Below are 21282 nucleotides of genomic sequence, written 5' to 3'. Positions count from 1 at the left end.
TACGAAGACAAATATGAAGAGACGGGAGTAAGAGTCGCTCATGTGGGATACGTTATATGGCAAACAATGGAATTACTGAAAAATGAGGTTGAAATACATAAAGATGATTGTGTTAAAAAAGAGTGGCGTTACCAGTATAGTAACAAGACGGGCATGAAAACCTTTATGTATTTCCAGTGCACTGAATGTGAGGCAGTGAGAAGTATAGTGACACATCCCGAAAATTTAGATCCAAATTATCAATTTACAGCTGGATGTATGGTTGCAGGAGTTCCGTATGCCAATGCTGAAGAAATTTGCGCTGCTCAAGGTATCCCCTGTATGGACAGCAAAACTTTCCGATTATATCAAGGAAAAATTACAGAAGATGCATTGGGAATAGCAGAAGAGTGTATGGATAAAACAGCTAAAATAGAAGCCGAGATTGCTATAAAAAAAGGACATGTCATTAACGGTGTACCCTATATAACTGTAGTGACCGACGCATCTTGGGCTAAGCGATCAATGGGGACCCGCTATGATTCCGCAAGTAATTGCAGCATTGTAATTGGATATGAGACAGGCGAAGTTTTAGATATAATAGTAAAAAATAAGTCGTGCGCAAAATGTGAATTTGCAGAAAAACATGGATTACCACCGAAACAACACATTTGCTACAAGAATTATTCCAAGGACAAAAGCTCAAAGGCTATGGAACCAGATGGCCTCTCTGAGGCCTTCTGCCACAGTGTATCAAAAAGAGGATTAATCTATAAATATGTAGTAGCTGATGGTGACAGCAGTGTTATTAGCAAAATTCACAAAAGTGATCCGTATGCTGAATATAATGTTATAGTAAAAAAGATTCAATGCATCAATCATTTGTTAAAGAGAGTTATGAAGAAATTGATGAAACTTGCCATAACAGTAGAAAATCCTCAATTTCGATATGGAGATTATAGTAAAGCACGCAAAGCATTAAAGAGACAAATATTAAAAATGCGTCAACAAATACTCAACGCGGGAAAACGGAGGAGGGAAGATGATCAGTTAAATAAAACCGAGAAAAAAACTTTATTGATGCAAGATATTCTCAACGTTCCGAACCACATATTTGGGGAACACAAAGATTGTGAAAAATTAAATTGGCCTTGCGAAGACAAAGATAATGATAAGAATGATGATATCAAGTTGGGGAAAGATGAAGATAAAAATGATGATATCAAGTTGGGGAAAGAAGAAGATATTAATAATGATATCAAGTTACTTCAAAAGACTGGAATGTTTATTAAGGTTTCAAAGATTTTCCGAGATTTATGTCTGGACGCAGAGAGTTTATTGTTTAATGCAACAACCAACAGGTGCGAGTGGTTTAATAATTTAATTTGCAAGGCGATTGCTGGAAAAAGACCAAACTATACAAGACTTAGTAGATATACTGCGGCATGTGCAATATCTGTGATCAAAACATCAACTAAAGCACCATTGTGCTCTCTCTATGAAAGCACAAACAGAGAATGTCCCAAAGTATTAATGATAATGGAATCCAGAAGGCAATTACAAATTGAACGAAACAGGACTTATGACTATGCAACACGAGGAGAAAAGTGCAATGATAACGGAGAAAAATATTATGGTGATAATGCCACGCATCCAGACAAGTCGCCAGAAGAAATTAAGATTTTATGTGACGAGTTGGAAAAGCGTCAAAAAGGTGATCAAGCCAACCGTTTGAAAATTTTCGAACAAACAGTGGCTCAAGCGAAGTCAACCCTTTGGCTAGATATTCGACGAGAGATGCTGACTGCCTCCAACTACGGTAAAGTCTGTCGACGAAATGATTCTACATCTTCTGCAGCACTAGTGAAGACCATTTTGTACTGGAAACCATCGCGAGGTAGAGTCTTAGAAGCATTAGAATACGGCAAAGAACATGAGATGCTAGCTTTACTCGATCTGCAAAGGGAATTGGGCGTAAAAATTCAACCTTGCGGAATTATGATAGATTTCGAATTTCCGTTCCTGGGAGCATCACCAGATGGAATTATTAATGCCGAGTTATCGACTTTGAAATTACCTCAGCAAAAAGTAATGAATTTTGGAATATCTTCTGCAATGAATGATTCTATAATGCAAGGAATTGTGGAAGTGAAATGTCCAGTGAGTGCTGCAGGGGTTAAAACTTTAAAGGGATTATTAAATACTCCCTCTGTGAAAAGTATGCTTCAAAAAAACAATCCGAATGCTATGAACAAAAAGCACAAATATTATTATCAAGTACAGGGAGGACTTCGACATACCAAAAGGCATTTTTGCCTCTTTCTTATTTGGTCAAAAAATGTCATGCATTATTTTGCAGTCATTCGTGATGACGAATTCTGGAACATTGAAATGGAAGACAAACTGCTAAGATTTTATAAAGAATCCTTGGTTCTTGAAATTGTTGACAGTAGAAAGAAAAGGCATCTAAACGTTAGAGAAGCTGATTATTGCTTAAAAGCCCAAGAGGTGAAACAGAAAGCATTGTCTCAAAAATCTGAACAAGAATGTGACGAATATTCATCAGCATCTGATGGAAGCACGTCAGACAGTGAATCAATGGACAGTGATGAATTTGATGCGATATTGGAAAAAATGGAAAAAGAAGAATATGAAGAAAATGAAGAACAAAAAACATCATCTCGAAAAAAGAAAATTTGTGAAGCGGAAACGTTTAGTGAAATTGAAGAAATTGTGCAGCAAAGTAAAAAAGTGAAATATTCTAAGCAAAGTGCAAAGGAAAATATAAAAATCATTACTCATAATGATAAAGTTTCACTTAAGGAAAAATTTAGAATGATGTTAGAACAACATTCAATAGAGAGTCTAAGAAAAATAATCGAAGATAGAAAGGAAGGATTTTTAAACGACAGATGCCTTGACAAATTGATTGATTTGATCAACAGAAACAGTAATTTTGATATGATTTCAGTTCAGTACTTAGTGTATCCAGATTATATTATTCCATTTGAAGCAACATCTCGAAATAATAACAAAGATCTACAAATTTTTGGTGGAGGCACATCCTTTCATTGGCGCACCTTGTATTGGGACAGTAAAAAGTTGAATATTTTTGACAGTCTAAACCCAATCAAAGAATACCAAAACGTTGCAAAGGATGAAGAAATATATATTCAACGTCGATATCCGAATATTAAGGAAGAAGATATAGTATGGCATAAAGTGACTAAACAACCAGATGGAGTCAGTTGCGGAGTATACTCAGGAGCAAACGCTGTAGAAATTGTTTTTGGCAGAGATCCGTGCAAAGTCACACATTTAAATACTGGAAAAACTGTTGGCCAAATGAGAACACATTTCTATAATATACTTGAGAGAGACGAACTGTCACTTTTTCCAGCAATCGACAGAGAATCTTAATAAAACCGTCTTTAATAATTATTGACTGCTTTACACTTCGGTCCAGGTAATTCCGGTGTGTATCGGCACTACGGTTCTGGTAATTCCGGTGTATAAATGCTTTACACTACGGTCCAGGTGATTCCGGTGTTTATCATCAAGATATGCACTACGGTCCTGGTAATTCCGGTATATAAACACGACGGTTTTCGACATATCAGGTGCTTATCGTTATATAAATTGCCAAGAACTGTTTGAAACGGAGAGCACAACGGTATTGTCATTTCCGGTGTATATTGGTTCTGGTTACAGACCAAATAACACGACGGTTTCGACATATCCGGTGCATATCGTTATATAAATTGCCAAGAACTGTTTAAAACGGAGAGCACAACGGTATTGTCATTTCCGGTGTATATTGGTTCTGGTTGCAGACCAAACAACACGACGGTTTCGACATATCCGGTGCATATCGTTATATAAATTGCCAAGAACTGTTTCAAACGGAGAGCACAACGGTATTGTCATTTCCGGTGTATATTGGTTCTGGTTGCAGACCAAACAACACGACGGTTTCGACATATCCGGTGCATATCGTTATATAAATTGCCAAGAACTGTTTCAAACGGAGAGCACAACGGTATTGTATTTTCCGGTGTATATTGGTTCTGGTTGCAGACCAAACAACACGACGGTTTCGACATATCCGGTGCATATCGTTATATAAATTGCCAAGAACTGTTTCAAACGGAGAGCACAACGGTATTGTCATTTCCGGTGTATATTGGTTCTGGTTGCAGACCAAACAACACGACGGTTTCGACATATCCGGTGCATATCGTTATATAAAGTGACGAATACTGTTACAAAACAATGAGCACAACGATTTCGAAATATTCGGTGTATATAATGTCTGAGCTTTCAATAGTTTTGGTTAAAGGACAATGTACATAACGGTATAATCATTTCTGGTGAGTATTCTATTAAATTTGACCAATATCTTTGGTTAAAGATTAAATTAGAAAAAGATACATTTATGTTTACACTACTCTTAGCCCTAACTTCAACAAAATGCCCTAAAAGGAATGCGGTAAAGTATATACAATGGTTTTGAAATTTTATATATATATATATATATATATATCAACATAGGTGAACATACTCGAATTTTTAAATAAAGGTGAGTGATATACTTAAGGAAAAACATTGAGTGAATGCAACAAATCAATTCTTTTTAGTATCATATAGATTGAAAATAATCATATTTTGTACATTACTTTTCAATTTATTTTCATAATAAATAGTACTTACATTACGACTTGTATATAATTTATATCAATTTTATTGGAATATTGATAACAATAAATTATTAATGTTTTACATTTTTATATGGATGTTTTATTTCTTTGTCATTACCTTTTTAGGAAATATTTCTATAGGATAGAAAGTAATAGCTCGAGTCAAAATTTTAAGTCTCCTTTAGTAATCCAAAAACTACTTTCAAATCCTCTGTAAACCAGGAAATCTGTAGAATAGTATATTGTGCAATCAGTACAGAAAGAAGCTGTTTTCCGACGAGTGCAAAGTTTGCTGCTCCGAGCGAAGCGAGGGCAGTAATTTGCACGAAGTTGGAAAATCTTCTTTCGTAAGTGTTGCACACAGTACTTTGTGCAACACCTGTTTACCGAAAAAAGTTCTTTTTATACTTTACCGTCGGGAATTATCGGTACGGCTGCACGCGCACGGCCCAAAAACATACCAATCTTTAAATTACGATTTTTTTGTAAATACAAATGTCAGAAAATTAACAATTATACCATTCGAAAGATTATTAAATTCTGCGATTAATGATACAAAACTGAAAAATTTTATAATTTATACAAAGTTTGCAGCAATCGGCAATTTTGACAAAAAAATTTAAAAAATAAAATTTTTTTGGAAATTTTTTCAACCCTGCACATTCTTTAAAAATTGTAGAAAAAATTTGAAACTTATATAGGTGTAATCATTCAAGTCTCATCTTTAATTTAAGACCAAAAAAGTTAAAAAATCTTAATTGGTTATCGAGATATCATTATAAATGGCCGAGCATTTTCAGCCAAAAACCGTTCAAAATCGACTAATTCAATGCATTTGTCAAAAAACATGCTCGGACGTTTATAATGATATCTCACGAACCGAATAAGAGTTTTACACTTTTTTGGTCTTAAATTAAAGATGAGACTTAAATGATTTCACCTATATAAGTTTCAAATTTTTTCTACAATTTTTAAAAAATGTGCAGGGGTTGAAAAAATTTCCAAAAAAATTTTATTTTTTAAATTTTTTTGTCAAATTTGCCGATTGCTGCAAACTTTGTATAAATTATTAAAATTTTCAGTTTTGTATCATTAATCGCAGAATTTAATAATCTTTCGAATGGTATATTTGTTAATTTTCTGACATTTGTATTTACAAAAAAATCGTAATTTAAAGATTGGTATGTTTTTGGGCCGTGCGCGTGCAGCCGTACCGATAATTCCCGACGGTAGTGTACATTTCTAATCAATAAATATAGTTTTATGTTGATTATAGCGTATATTATACTGTTTACAAAAAAGTGTGCAGGAAAGTATACTTTCCTGCACACTTTATCAAAAGTGTGCGGGAAAGTACACTTTCCTGCACACTTCATCAAAAGAGTGCAGGAAAGTACACTTTCCTGCATACTTTTAAATGTGCAGAAATTGACCACTTTCTGCAGCATTTATGTTAAAGGAAAGTAGCTCTTTTCCAGCAGGGGTTGCACAAATGTTTTTACGTAATATTAGAGGATTAAAAAAGGATGAAAAGAATATAAAAGACTTAAAAGAGGTTCAAAAGAGATTTTTTAATTTTTCTTAATCTAAAGCTAAAATTTTTGACATAGTTATATTTTAATTACCTTGTACAATAAGCAAATATTCATTTTTTGAATGATTTTACTAAATCTATTAGCCTAGGTAGAAAATATAGAATTTTAATTTTCATAAAAATTTTAAATCTTCCTTTCAACCTCTAAACATTGGAATATGGATATCCCATCGTTTTCAAATTCTAAACAGGATCAAAAAGAGTGGGTCTAAGTTTTGAGTTAGGTGGTTTTTTTTTATTTTGCAATACAAATTTTGAAATTACTTCTAATTTTCTTATATAACCTTAAATTTGTTTTATTTATTATAATGTTTAAATTTTTATGAATGTAAAAAAGATTTCATTTCTTTAAAAACTATCATAAGATAATTATTCATTAATTATTCAATACCTAATTTTTCTAAAATATTATAAAATTAATTAAACTGTATAAAAGCTGTAATCAAATTTTAATAAATAATTAAAGTTAGAAATGTTCTACATTGAAATTCTTAAAAAGGTTAACTTAAATAATTTTAATACAAAAATTTTATATTTTGAAATTTAAGAAAAAGTTGGAGAAAGAATAACATTTTCATGGCAACCCCAAATTAAAAGGTAAGTATCAGTTATATTTATTTATTTTTCAATTTCACATACACTATACATTACACCATACACCATACATTTGCACTATTATCCCAGTAATAAGGGGTGATTTAAAGTAGATTGGCACTTTTATATCCTTAAATTCCAAACCAATTCCGGTATTGTCTTCAATCCTAATGAATTCCTTTTCTATTGTTAAGTTGTTCATTTCTAACAAATTTTAATTGGAAAGAGGAAAACTTTCGTAACATAATTTGAGCACGCAGTGCAGAAACGCATCTATTTTTCGTTTTTAAACAAAAGAATCGCTTTCGATTTCGGTTCATAACTCGAGATAAAAAAAAAGATTAAATTCTCTGCTTTCTTGAAAATATGGATAGAAATTTAACACATAAGGAAAAGAAATATCACTTTATGAGCTAATCAAAACATTATATTCCCTTTTCGAGAAGAGGAATTGGTTTCAATTTATATTTTTGACACTCACAAGAAAAATTTTCAATTTCGCTCGTCGTTTGAATACCTTGTTTTTTCCGCAAAAATTAAAATTTTAATTGAAAAGAGGGAAAATTTTGTTACATAATTTGAGCATGCAGTGCAGAAACGCATCTATTTTTCGTTTTTAAACAAAAGAATCGCTTTCGATTTCGGTTCATAACTCGAGATAAAAAAAAAGATTAAATTCTCTGCTTTCTTGAAAATATGGATAGAAATTTAACACATAAGGAAAAGAAATATCACTTTATGAGCTAATCAAAACATTATATTCCCTTTTCGAGAAGAGGAATTGGTTTCAACTTTCATTTTCGATACTCATAAGAAAAATTTTCAATTTCGCTCGTCTTTAGAATACCTTGTTTTTGAAGTGTAGAAACGCATGTATTTTCTATTTAAAAAAAAGAAATTGCTTTCAATTTCGTTTCTTGACACCGGATCGAAAAATCGATTCAATTCTCTGCTTTCTGAAAATATAGAACGAAATTAAACAGATAAAGAAGAGAAATTTAATTTTATGAGGTAAACAAAGCATTATACTCCATTTTTTTGAAAAGGGAAATGGTTTCAACTTTTATTTTCGATACTCATAAGAAAAATTTTCAATTTCGCTCGTCTTTAGAATACCCTGTTTTTGCCGCAAAAATTAAAATTTTAATTGAAAAGAGGGGAAATTTTGTTACACAATTTGAGCACGCAGTGCAGAAACGCATGTATTTTCTATTTAAAAAAAAAGAAATTGCTTTCGATTTCGCTTCTTGACACAGGATCGGAAAATCGATTCAATTCTTTCTTTCTTGGAAATATGAAATGAAATTTAACAGATACGGAAAAGTAATTTAATTTTATGAGCTAAAGAAATCATTATATTCCCTTTTCGAAAAGAGGAATTGGTTTCAATTTTTATTTTCGACATTCACAAGAAAAATTTTTAATTTCGCTCGACTTTGAATACCTTGTTTTTGCAGCAAAAAAAAAAATTTTAATTGGAAAGAGGGAAACTTTCGTAACATAATTCGAGCACGCAGTGCAGAAACGCATCTATTTTCCGTTTTTAAAGAAAAGAATTGCTTTCCATTTCGGTTCATAACTCGAGATAAAATAAAAGATTCAATTCTTTCTTTCTTGGAAATATGAAATGAAATTTAACAGATACGGAAAAGTAATTTAATTTTATGAGCTAAAGAAATCATTATATTCCCTTTTCGAGAAGAGGAATTGGTTTCAACTTTCATTTTCGATACTCATAAGAAAAATTTTCAATTTCGCTCGTCTTTAGAATACCTTGTTTTTGAAGTGTAGAAACGCATGTATTTTCTATTTAAAAAAAAGAAATTGCTTTCAATTTCGTTTCTTGACACCGGATCGAAAAATCGATTCAATTCTCTGCTTTCTGAAAATATAGAACGAAATTAAACAGATAAGGAAGAGAAATTTAATTTTATGAGGTAAACAAAGCATTATACTCCATTTTTTTGAAAAGGGAAATGGTTTCAACTATTATTTTCGATACTCATAAGAAAAATTTTCAATTTCGCTCGTCTTTAGAATACCCTGTTTTTGCCGCAAAAATTAAAATTTTAATTGAAAAGAGGGGAAATTTTGTTACACAATTTGAGCACGCAGTGCAGAAACGCATGTATTTTCTATTTAAAAAAAAAGAAATTGCTTTCGATTTCGCTTCTTGACACAGGATCGGAAAATCGATTCAATTCTTTCTTTCTTGGAAATATGGATAGAAATTTAACACATAAGGAAAAGAAATATAATTTTATGAGCTAATCAAAACATTATATTCCCTTTTCGAGAAGAGGAATTGGTTCCAATTTATATTTTTGACACTCACAAGAAAAATTTTCAATTTCGCTCGTCGTTTGAATACCTTGTTTTTGCAGTGTAGAAACGCATGTATTTTCTATTTAAAAAAAAGAAATTGCTTTCAATTTCGTTTCTTGACACCGGATCGAAAAATCGATTCAATTCTCTGCTTTCTGAAAATATAGAACGAAATTTAACAGATAAGGAAGAGAAATTTAATTTTATGAGGTAAACAAAGCATTATACTCCATTTTTTTGAAAAGCGAAATGGTTTCAACTTTCATTTTCGATACTCATAAGAAAAATTTTCAATTTCGCTCGTCTTTAGAATACCTTGTTTTTTCCGCAAAAATTAAAATTTTAATTGAAAAGAGGGGAAATTTTGTTACACAATTTGAGCACGCAGTGTAGAAACGCATGTATTTTCTATTTAAAAAAAAGAAATTGCTTTCGATTTCGCTTCTTGACACAGGATCGGAAAATCGATTCAATTCTTTCTTTCTTGAAAATATGGATAGAAATTTAACACATAAGGAAAAGAAATATAATTTTATGAGCTAATCAAAACATTATATTCCCTTTTCGAGAAGAGGAATTGGTTTCAACTTTCATTTTCGATACTTATAAAAAAAATTTTCAATTTCGCTCGTCTTTAGAATACCTTGTTTTTGACGCAAAAATTAAAATTTTAATTGAAAAGAGGGGAAATTTTGTTACACAATTTGAGCACGCAGTGCAGAAACGCATGTATTTTCTGTTTTTAAAAAAGGAAATTGCTTTCGATTTCGTTTCTTGACACGAGATCGATAAAAGGATTGAATTTTCCTATTTTTTATTTGGTTTTTAACGAATTTACTACTAAAATATTGAACGAAATATTAACATATTATGAAAAGAAATTTAATATTTGGCGCTAAACAAAGCATTATACTTCTTTTTTGAAAAGATGAATTGGTTTTAATTTATATAGTTTAGTCACCCGCAAGAAAATTTTTTAATCTCGATCGCTTTTAAGAATCTATGTTGTTGTCCCAAAAATTACATTTTTTGTCGATAAGTGCTGAAATATAATTTTTATGTTTTTTTATTCGATAATAATAATTTAAAAAGTATAAATTGAAAAACTTGATTTTTATTTTATTATTATTAATATGACAGATTATGAATTTAAAAAAATATTTACTTTAGAACTGTGTTATAAAAAATAATTAGTAATTCCAATTGTAATTTTGGTTGTTATTGCGAGGTTGACCCCATGTTCTTCCTGGATTTCCTTTTCGCTGCCCTCTGAAGGAGCCTCCACGGAAAGGTCGCCTGTACGTATTCTGAAACTAAATGATTAAATTTTTAAAATAATGATAATAACAATAATAATTTTGTACTACGAATAACAAGTTTTTCCATGAGGAGCCAGAAGTAACTAAAAAAGCAATATTTACCACAGAAGTTGGGACATAAGCAGCATTCTGATGATCCCGTGCACGAATCAGCTGCTCTCGCCTCTGCACATCAATCTCCCTTCTACGAAGATGCTGTTCTCTCTGCTTTTCTAATGTTTGAAGTTTTTTTTCCAATTTTTTTATTTTTTCTTCACTTTCTTGTTCCTTCTTCTTTTTAACAATAGTATCTGACATCCCTTTCTCGTCAATACTTCTTTTCCTATTTTCTCTTTCTTTCCTCTCTTCTTTCTCACGCTCTTCTTTTTCTTCTCTCTCCTTCCTCTCTCTTTCTTCTTTCTCTTTTCTTTCTTTTTCCTCTTGTTCTTCCTTTAATTTTCTTTCTTTTCTCTCCTTCCTCTCTCTATCTTCTTTTTCTTTTCTTTCTTGTTTCTCTTGTTCTTCTTTCAATTTTCTTTCTTTTCTCTCCTTCCTCTCTCTATCTTCTTTCTCTTTTCTTTTCTTCTCTTCTCGTGCTTTTTTCTTTTCCCTCTCTTTCTCTTCCTTTTTTTCTCTATCTTCTTTCTCTTTTCTTTCTTTTTCCTCTCGTTCTTCTTTCTCTTTTCTTTCTTTTTCCTCTCGACCTTCTTTCTCTTTTCTTTCTTTTTCCTCTCGTTCTTCTTTCTCTTTTCTTTCTTTTTCCTCTCGACCTTCTTTCTGTTTTCTTCCCTTCTCTTCTCGTGCCTCTTTCTTTTCCTTTTTCTCTCTATCTTCTTTCTCTTTTCTTTCTTTTTCCTCTCGTCTTTCTTTCTGTTTTTTTTCCTTCTCTTCTCGTGCTTCTTTCTTTTCCCTCTCTTTCTTTTCCATTTTCTCTCTATCTTCTATTTTTTTTCTTTCTTTTTCCTCCCGTTCTTCTTTCTCTTTTCTTTCCTTCTCCTCTGCATTCACTTTAATTTTTATATCTCTGGTTCCTTTTTTAGAAGTCTGCTTTCGGCTTTTCTTGGTAGGCCTTCCCCGTTTTCGTGGATTCACTGAAAAATAAAAAACAATAAATAAAAAAAAAAATAAAAAACAATAAATAAAAAACAATTGCAAGGAAAGAGATTTTCTACTAAATGTTATTACATAAAAATGTAATTATTTATAATATATTATACATATACTGATTGAAAAGAAAATTTCATGAACTTTCTATTGCAATTTATATTTTTTTAATTTCTTCTCAATTTCGTAAATAAAATCGTGTTTGAAATATTAAATTCTTATTATCTCAAAACAACGCCCCGTCGATTTCCATTAAGATTTAAAGAAAATAAAGTTTAATTTTTCTAGTTTCTATACCCGTTATAAATCCTTTTCTGTAAAATATATGGTTTAATCAGTAAGAAAGTCTTAATTAGTTAAAGTTTATGATCATTAAAAACAATTTTGTTGTATCAGTAAACTGATTTTAATTATTAATATTTATCTCTAAATGTTGAAGTGTAATTTTGGCGGATAATGGTTTTTTCTAGCACACCCTTCAATTTTTTAAAATATCGACGCGTATTACGAATAAAAACACTCTTAAAATTTGTTTGCAAGAAAACTAACACTCCCAATTTTAAAATGAAGAAATTAACTTTTCATAGTGAAAAGTAATTTGATTGTGTTAAAGTTTTAAATAAATATTACAACATGAAAATGAAAATTTGAAAAAGCTCTTTTATTTATGCAAAAAACTTGAAATGAAAACTGTATTTTTGGTTATATTTTCTTCGGGAATATTTTTTTCTCGTCCCCAATCTTGATTGTGTTTTTTTTTAATACTCGTCGATATGAGTTTTTAAACAATTTTTTCCTGTTAACCCCTTTAAATGTCCATAATATATTATACATGTATAGAAACTAAAAAAATTAAATTGCAAATAGTTCTGATTCGTTTACCAATCCATACAATTATTTAGATTATGTTTCAAAATTGAAATATTTTTATGGAAAAGTAGGTCAAACTAAAATTTTATATATTCTTTGATTTTTATTAATTTTTTTTTAAGGGCATTTGAACCTTGATGACGTTACACGTTGTGCAAAGCATGGGTGACGTCATCAAGGTTCAAATGCCCTTAAGTAGACGCAAAGGTAGAATGAAATTCTAACCTAACTTTTCTAATCATTTAAATAACTGTGATTAAGTATTAGAAATAAAGGATTGACGATAATTAAATTTATTTATTCATGAAATTAAAGTTTTAATTTGGGGTTCTATAATTTATAAACATATAATAATAAAATAATTAAGTTTAAAATACTCACTTTTAAATAACCTTTATAGTTAGGTCGTCCTACTCCGTCGTCTCGAAAGAAGGAAAAAGAAATTTTCATCAAAAGTTCTTCGCCAAATCACAAATACCAACATATTCTTTTTCTAATTTTTTTTTAAGTTGGCAACATTGGAAAGGTGCAGAGTTGAGTCGGTTGCGTTAGGAATATGGCTACAAGCACAAGTGCTTCGTGAATGTTGTTGGCGAACGATACAGGCGACCCTACAGTGAAAGTGAAAGCGTACATTTAGTGTTTTGAAATATATAAAGTGATATTTGAATATGGATGCAAAGTGTCTTTATTAGTTAATAAAAACAATCAATGGGACATGTATTATAAATTTTCAAGCAAAGGTATGAATGTATTATTCAGTATACTATATAGATATAAGTCAAACTCCATTTGAGGTTATGTTTAATGTTTATACACAGGTATATATGATTGTTTTGCTTTCATTTATGTCCGAAATTATTAAGTTTTAATAATTGTTTAATTCTTCAAACTTTTATTTTGTAAATTGTTTATATACTGCTATTTCCCCTAATTATAAGTAAATTTATAAAAAGTGTCTTTTTTTCAAGTTATAAAATCTATATTAATAATCGTATTCCGGTAATATGATCACAGTTTCAAGTTAGTTACTGTATACTTTCTTGTTTACAAACTTTTTAAATAATAATTTGTCTTTTTAAATATTAAATTTTTTAAATTATTGTATATAAAATAATTGAATTCTCGTAAATTTCAGGCCTATTTTGAGAAAGAAAACGCGCAGGAGTATATTTATAAGGAGCAGAAAGTGGAATTTTTTTGGTACTTTTAGAACAACTCTATGAGTCTATTAATTCGACGCCTGTTGCCGTTACTGAACTGGATTCAAAAATCGGTTACATTCGAGAACAACAAGTGACTCCGTACTTTGTGAAAAACCGAATTGGATGGAAAGGTACAACGTTCCATGTTTTATTTTTGACATGACATTCACGAAAAAGGAGAAAGTGAGATACAGTAAAGAGGAGTAATTAATGCGAAGAAGCATCATCACAGGTAATTTATTATAATAAATATTATTTATTCGTCTATTTACTTTATTTATTTATATATTTTGTTTACTTTATTTTATTAATCTCTACCTGTTTATTTTATTAAAAATAATTAAAAATTACTGTTTTAATCATCCTTTTTTGTCGACAGCATATTACACATTGCCGTGTGTAAAGAAGTGAACTGTTAAACTCAGTTCAATTTAAGTGGCCTTAAAAGAATTGATACAGAGAGTTCAAGAATTGGAAGACGCTGCATTAATTATTCCAATGGACGCAAAGAATCTCCGACTCTGGTTGCATGAGAGAGTCTGCGTCACGGTTTTCGCCTGACCATTGGCCCAAGTTTCCGCTTTTTTAGTTCCTACCTTATATCTACAATATCCCGACGTAAAAGTGGGCGAATTGAAGAACGTTTTTAGGTAATGAAAAATATTTCTTTACAATTTTTGTATTTATATAAAGTCGTTGAATAATTGTTATAATCTTTGTATTCTTGTAAAGTATTTATAACAAAATTGTTGAAAATTAACTTTTTTCTTATAAAATAATAAAATAATATTTTTACAAATATTATTTGTATTTATATTTATTCACAAGGGGATAAAAGATTTTTGACGATTTCAGGTCTACTTTGAGATGGAAAACGCGCAGGAGTATATTTATAAGGAGCAGAAAGTGAATTTTGTTTTAGTAATTTTGGAATGACTCTATTAATTGAAGTAACGGTTATTTGAGAAAAACCGAATTGAAAGAAAAGCACGACGTTTTATTTCTCATGTTCGACATGTGATTCACAAAAGAGGGGAAAATGTGAGTCAATACAGAGGAGTCATGGAAGCGAAGTAGCATCCTCACGGGTAATTTATTGCAATTAATATTATTTACTCATTCTTATTCGTTTTATTGGTCTATTTACTTTATTTATCTGTCTACTTATTTTGTTTACTTTATTTCTCAACGTGTTTAAATATATTAAATATATTAAAATTTTATTATTTACAAAAATAATTAAATTTGTGTCAAGAATTGTACAATCTATTAAAATAATTGAATTGTTTAGAAGATTTTTTTATCAAACTTGTTGAAAAAATTTAAATTTTTATTAAAAATCTTGAAAATAATTTTTTTTTAACCTTGTATTATTTTGAGAAATTATGTAAAAATTATATTGAAAATAATTGAATTCATCCAAAACATTTTTTATTTATGAAAATAATTGAATTGCTTTGAGGAATTTTCTTATTTATGATAAAAGTTGAATTGTTGCAGATGATTTTAAAAACCATAAAAAATGAATTGATCCGGAGAATTTTATCAGAATTTTGGAGAATAATTGAATTTTTTGAAGAAACTTGATTGAAAATTTTGCAAATAATGTTTTTTTAAAAGAATTTTATCAAAATTGTTGGAAATAATTGAATTGATATTATAATTCTTGAAAATAATCGAATTTAGTTAATATTAAACGACTTTGAATTGAAAAGAACTTCATCATTTATGCGCAGACAAAAAGTATTTAAAAGGAATAAATAGGTAACGCATTCTAAAACCATTATTATCTTGTGTTATTAAATATTCTAATTACAGCAAATTATCATTTTTTATATTTTATTTCAGATATAATCCAAATTCAAAATTAATATTTGACAGCAACCACTTACGGACTGAAAATCACCGTCTTCTTTAGTGTTTCTGGATAGTTTAATAGAGGTTAGGAAACAATATCAGCCTCCAAAACCTTGTATGTATAAAATATGTTTAAAAATTGCGCTATTCAAAACGTTATAAGTTGATACAAGTATTTGCCACAGTAATATTTAAATATAATAGTGACGAAATAGTGCTTATAAAGTGGTAGTGATAACATAGTAGTAATTAACTGATTTTAATAAATTGATAGCTATAAACTTGTGACAATGATGTGACCGAATAACAGTGATATAACGAAGTGTTAGTGATAATGTGTTCGTAATAATGATAAAATGGTGGTAAAGTTATGTTGATAAAGTGATAGTTTTAAAGGAGTTGTAAAAAGTGATTTGACAAAGTAATATAAAGTAATTGTAATTAAGTGGTAGTGGTAGAATTTGGCGGCAAAGTAATGATAAAGTGATTTTGGCATTGAGCAATTCCACATTAAGTCATCCACTCAGGAAAAATAGTTGTTAAGCGAAACTATTAATTTCTAAACAGTTTAATTGATTTTTGCGTGAACTTGCTCTAATTTTAATGTTCAAAAGTGGTGGTTAAAATTGAGATATCAAAGTAGTGCTGATCAATGGGTATAATGTTGAAGTGATTCGTTACAAGGAACTTTTACACAGTAAGTCCTTTACATTAAACATTTAACTCTAAATTCATTTTCCTCATTTTTATTCTGCTATGTTCTCCTTTTACCAGTGTTTTAATTTTATCATAAGATTTTTTAATTATAACCCAATTTAAAAATTTAAAGAGACCGAAAATAGAGTACTAAAAATTTTGAAATTTTTATAAAAATGAGCAGCATAGATAACTGGAAATTTAAATTACGTAATGTGTATGCGACTAACAGGCACCCTTAAAATAGTTTCTATACATAGAAAAAAAATTATGTCATTTACACTACGGTTTTTTATAATTCCGGTGTATTGCAGTGTTCACAACGGTTTAAATGGCTCCGGTGAACTTGTCTGCAATGAATTAAAAAGTAGCGTGTGACATGAGAGGACCAAAAAAGTTTTATAGATAATAAAAAGATTGCTACATATACACTACGGTTTTTTATAATTCCTGTGTATTGCAGTGTTCACGACGGTTTAAATGGCTCCGGTGAACTTGTCTGCGAAAAATTGAAAAGTAGCATATGATTTGGGAGGACAAAACAGTTTTATAAATAATGAAAATATTCCTACATAAACACTACGGTTTTTTATAATTCCGGTGTATTGCAGTGTTTACAACGGTTTAAATCACTCCGGTGAACTTGTCTGCAATGAGTTAAAATGTAGCGTGTGACATGAGAGGACCAAAAAGTTTTATAGATAATAAAAAGATTCCTACATATACACTACGGTTTTTTATAATTCCGGTGTATTGCAGTGTTCACAACGGTTTAAATGGCTCCGGTGAACTTGTCTGCAATGAGTTAAAATGTAGCGTGTGACATGAGAGGACCAAAAAAGTTTTATAGATAATAAAAAGATTCCTACATATACACTACGGTTTTTTATAATTCCGGTGTATTGCAGGTGTTCACAACGGTTTAAATGGCTTCGGTGAACTCTACTGCGATTTGAGGAACTCAAATATAATTTAAAAAGTTGCAGTTGATTTGAAAGCTCCAAAGAATTGTTCCTGTATAGTAAAAAATAATGTCAAGTTCTCTACGGTTTTTTTACAATTTCCGTTGTATTGAAGTGTTTAGAAAGATTATACAAATTTTGTCAAAATTTGCAATAATTATTTTATATGTATGGTAATTTAAGATAATTAAAGAATAATGTTAAGATGAAACAATAAATAAAATTCAAAAAAATTATAATAAAAAAACATTACAAGTGAGAAAAAAAATTTTGAAGAAATATTTTATATTTTTATTCAAAAAATCGAACGTGTTTTAAATATATATAATTTACACAGTAAATTGTAATATATAACAAAGCTTCACAAATTACTATTATTGCATAAAAGATTAAAATAACTTTTTTAGTGTTATTTTTGTCTGGGAATGAAATTTTACTTCAAATCATCCATATTCCGAATTCGATAAAATTTGCTTCAACAATGTAGTAATATTCAAATGACTTCTAGATTTCCGGTTGTACCTTGGAATTCTTTTAGAGTTATCATTTTAGGTTGAAAACAAAAATTCCCTGTAGAAGATGTTCAACTGACCCCTGGCCGTCCGGGTATACTTTTGTTTTCAATATTAGAGTTACGATTGTTTTTGTTAAAGAAAAAAAATTCCCTGAAAATGATGTTCAACTGACTTCTAGACAACCTGGTGCACCATGGTGTTAATTTAGAGTTATGATTGTATAATGAAAATTAATATTCCTTGAAGATGATGTTCAAATGACTTCTAGATATCCTGGTGTTAATTTAGAGTTATAGTTGTATGATGAAAACTAAAATTCCCTGTAGATAATGTTCAACTGACTCCTGGACATTCTAGTGTACCTCTTTGTTAATTTTGAAGTTATGATAATAACAATAAGTAATAATTATTTTTTATTATTGTACTATCTATGTATATCAGTTTACTTTGTGTTGTCGAAAAATTAAAAAACCTAAGTACACAACAATAGAATAATTATATAAAAAATTACAACGAAAATAATAACATAAATATTATTTCTTTTATCCACGGAAGTTTTATTTCGTATAAAATTTTTAAATTTAAATCACACATGCACGCAGATATATCAATTTGACACTTACCTGCGCTAGTCTATTTTCATCAATGTTTGTGCTTGAAAAACATGAAAATGTCACAATTTTTTTCAACAAATGTTTCAACACTTATTTATAAAAATTAATTAAACAACTGTGGAAAATTTAATAAAGCATACTCTCCTCTATCATTCCATCAAATATGAACCTAAAATATTCAAAATTGAAAAATGACAGGTAATTTTCGAAATCGCTTTTTTCTCCCACATGGCTTTAATAATTTATAATATTTATATTTTATTATAAATTTTACTGAGAAAAATGTTGATGAAATAAATCAATTGATTTTGAGTTTTTAAACTGTTGCCGCCAAAGTCTAGTAACTCCCACAAGAGCCACTACCGGGGCGCTGTGGCTTGCACACCAACACATTCACGCGACGGCAGCCTACGTGATCCCCACCGGCTGTCAGTGCTTTGCCGCCATGTTGCCTGTCACTTTCAATAGAATACAGTGCACTTTTCGGGAATTTTTTTAAACAATTTTTACTTATAATTCTAATTCAAACATAGAACAGCGAGATCATGTTTATTCTCCTCTATCATCTCCCACCCTTTTTAATCCGAAATATTAATTTAGTTCTCTAAATAATTGGAAATGCGAAACCCTACTTTCCCATACTTCATCACGTGGGACTTTCCCACATGGCCTTAATATTTTTTAAAAAATTTTTAAATATTTTTTTCAATAAATAGTATGAACTTTTAACTCCATATCAGCGATAAATATGAAATTTTTATTTACCATGATAAAAATGAGAGTAACACTACATGTGGTTCGATTGAAAGCAAGTGATGCACTGATATGTGCCACATTGAATGCACATTTTTTGTGTCCTTTTGTTGCACTTTGCATTATAGTGGCAATTTTTTTTCGAGGCAACGGTTTGCAATTTATGGGTTTTTAAACTTGCAGTACCAGACTTTTTCAAATAATAATCAGCACTAGTTTTGTCATGTTGAACCTCGAAAGTGCCTCTTTTGGAATTTGCTGGAACGTTATTTTTGACTTTGAGTCTATTTTGCCTTACTGTTCCTGTTGCCCTTAGACCATTGTTTTTCAAATGTACCATTAAATCTGGACTTGAAAAATAATTATCAAAGTATAAGTGATACTGAGATAATTTTTTGGGAACAACGGAAGTTAGAAGGCTTTGTGTCATTTGCATGACAACACGACTTCCTAAAGGACATTTACTGAGTTTGTCAGCTAAATCAAACGAGTAAAAATTTGATCCTTTACCGCAGTAAATGTCACAGTCAAACAAAAATCCCTCAACACTGCAAATCGCCCACATTTTGATGCCAAATCGAATGGGTTTACCCTTTATAAATTGTTTCATTACAGTGCGTCCATAAAATTTCAACATCATCTCATCCACTGACAAACAAGTAAGGAAGAATCCAAACTGTTTCAGATTTTTCCTAAAAATTTCTAAAGGGACCCGCACTCTCCAAGCTTTGTCTTCCGAATTCTCATCCTCCGACTTCGACATTTTTATTTTAGATTTGACGTCTTCAAATTTAGTTCGAGACATTGCAGAAACTATTGGTTTACAAGCCAGGAGTTCATCAGTACACCAATAGTCCCGTTGTGATTTTCTTTGGTTTAAACTAGACAATATAATTATCCCCACAAAAGCATCAAAATCATCTTTTGAAAGATTGTAACCATTTTGGCGTGTAGCTTCTATTATGTAAGATTTTAATTCTAACGAAAAAAAGAGTTCAAATAATTCTACAAAAGAATACTTACATATTTTATTTTTTTTGTTAGCAGAGTAAATTTTTATTTCCCGGAAGCTCACAATATTTTTTTCACCACTTGACCATTGAAAATTATGGTTCGGTTCCAATTTCGACTGGTTATCCGAATAATTTTTCATGGTCTGATGGAATGAGCTCCTTGCTGTTTCCTCTAATTCCGAACTCTCATCATTTAAACATTCTTCAAAATCCGATTCAATATCCGATTCTCCTGAATCATCTGGATTAGGAATTAACACAGCATCCATGATCTCTTCATCTTCTTTTACTTCAATCTCTTCACTCCTGCGAAACCGTTTCTGCCTTTTTGCACTCGACATTATGCAAATAATTAATCACAAGTCTTTGTGGGAATAATGATCTTGACGATTGGTAAAAACAATTGCCTATCAATGTCTAGAAGTATTATGCTTTCGACCGATATGAATGGAACAAATGAAAAACACACGAAATGAAAGACAACAAATGAAAAAATCGTCAGTTGTCTGATTTTAACTTACGATTTACTATGATTTACTACGATAGACTTTTGTTTGATAGTCATTTGTTTTTTTAAGTGTTATGTTAGATTTTTGTTTGATAGTCATTTGTTTTTTTTAAGTGTTCCCACAAAGACTTGTGATTCATTATTTGCATAATGTCGAGTGCAAAAAGGCAGAAACGGTTTCGCAGGAGTGAAGAGATTGAAGTAGAAGAAGATGAATAGATCATGGATGCTGTGTTAATTCCTAATCCAGATGATTCAGGAGAATCGGATATTGAATCAGATTTTGAAGAATGTTTAAATGATGAGAGTTTGGAATTAGAGGAAACAGCAAGGAGCTCATTCCATCAGACCATGAAAAATTATTCGGATAACCAGTCGAAATTGGAACCGAACCATAATTTTCAATGGTCAAGTGGTTAAAAAAATATTGTGAACTTTTGGAAAATAAAAATTTACTCTCTGCTAACGAAAAAAATAAAATATGTAAGTATTCTTTTGTAGAATTATTTGAACTCTTTTTTTATTTAGAATTAAAATCTTACATAACAGAAGCTACACGCCAAAATAGTTACAATCTTTCAAAAGATGATTTTGATGCTTTTGTGGGGATAATTATATTGTCTAGTTCAAACCAAAGAAAATCACAACGGGACTATTGGTGTACTGATGAACTCCTGGCTTGTAAACAATTTATAAAG

The 21282-nt window shown here is 30.3% G+C and overlaps 2 protein-coding genes across 2 annotated transcripts; both read right to left on the bottom strand.

Annotated features, from left to right (window-relative positions):
• Positions 1 to 10359: 10359 nt before the first annotated feature.
• LOC122497782 lies at positions 10360 to 10868 on the bottom strand. Its single transcript, XM_043605071.1, has 2 exons — positions 10611 to 10868; positions 10360 to 10502 (listed from the first exon to the last, which is right to left on the bottom strand). The coding sequence occupies exons 1-2, from the start codon at positions 10803 to 10805 to the stop codon at positions 10380 to 10382; spliced, it is 318 nt and encodes a 105-aa protein (XP_043461006.1). The 5' UTR covers positions 10806 to 10868; the 3' UTR covers positions 10360 to 10379.
• Positions 10869 to 19097: 8229 nt separating this feature from the next.
• On the bottom strand, positions 19098 to 20417 carry LOC122497778 (piggyBac transposable element-derived protein 3-like). The gene is made up of 2 exons (XM_043605064.1): positions 20153 to 20417; positions 19098 to 20041 (listed from the first exon to the last, which is right to left on the bottom strand). Exons 1-2 carry the CDS (start codon positions 20415 to 20417, stop codon positions 19098 to 19100), a joined length of 1209 nt encoding a protein of 402 aa, XP_043460999.1.
• Positions 20418 to 21282: the final 865 nt, after the last annotated feature.

Source organism: Leptopilina heterotoma, unplaced genomic scaffold, assembly GCF_015476425.1.
Source record: "Leptopilina heterotoma isolate Lh14 unplaced genomic scaffold, ASM1547642v1 Lhet_1394, whole genome shotgun sequence".
In the NCBI taxonomy this organism is placed as follows: domain Eukaryota; kingdom Metazoa; phylum Arthropoda; class Insecta; order Hymenoptera; family Figitidae; genus Leptopilina; species Leptopilina heterotoma.
The sequence above is the reverse complement of the archived record's forward strand: the minus strand, read 5'-3'. Positions and strand labels throughout refer to the sequence as shown.

Bases quoted from the DNA above. Each gene is read 5' to 3' on its own strand.
- LOC122497778 (XM_043605064.1), bottom strand. From the start codon at position 20,417: ATGTCGAGTGCAAAAAGGCAGAAACGGTTTCGCAGGAGTGAAGAGATT. The intron at 20,042-20,152 runs GTGAAAAAAATA...TTTTTTCGTTAG, and splicing joins TAATTTTCAATGGTCAAGTG to AATTAAAATCTTACATAATA.
- LOC122497782 (XM_043605071.1), bottom strand. From the start codon at position 10,805: ATGTCAGATACTATTGTTAAAAAGAAGAAGGAACAAGAAAGTGAAGAA. The intron at 10,503-10,610 runs GTAAATATTGCT...TTAATCATTTAG, and splicing joins CTTATGTCCCAACTTCTGTG to TTTCAGAATACGTACAGGCG.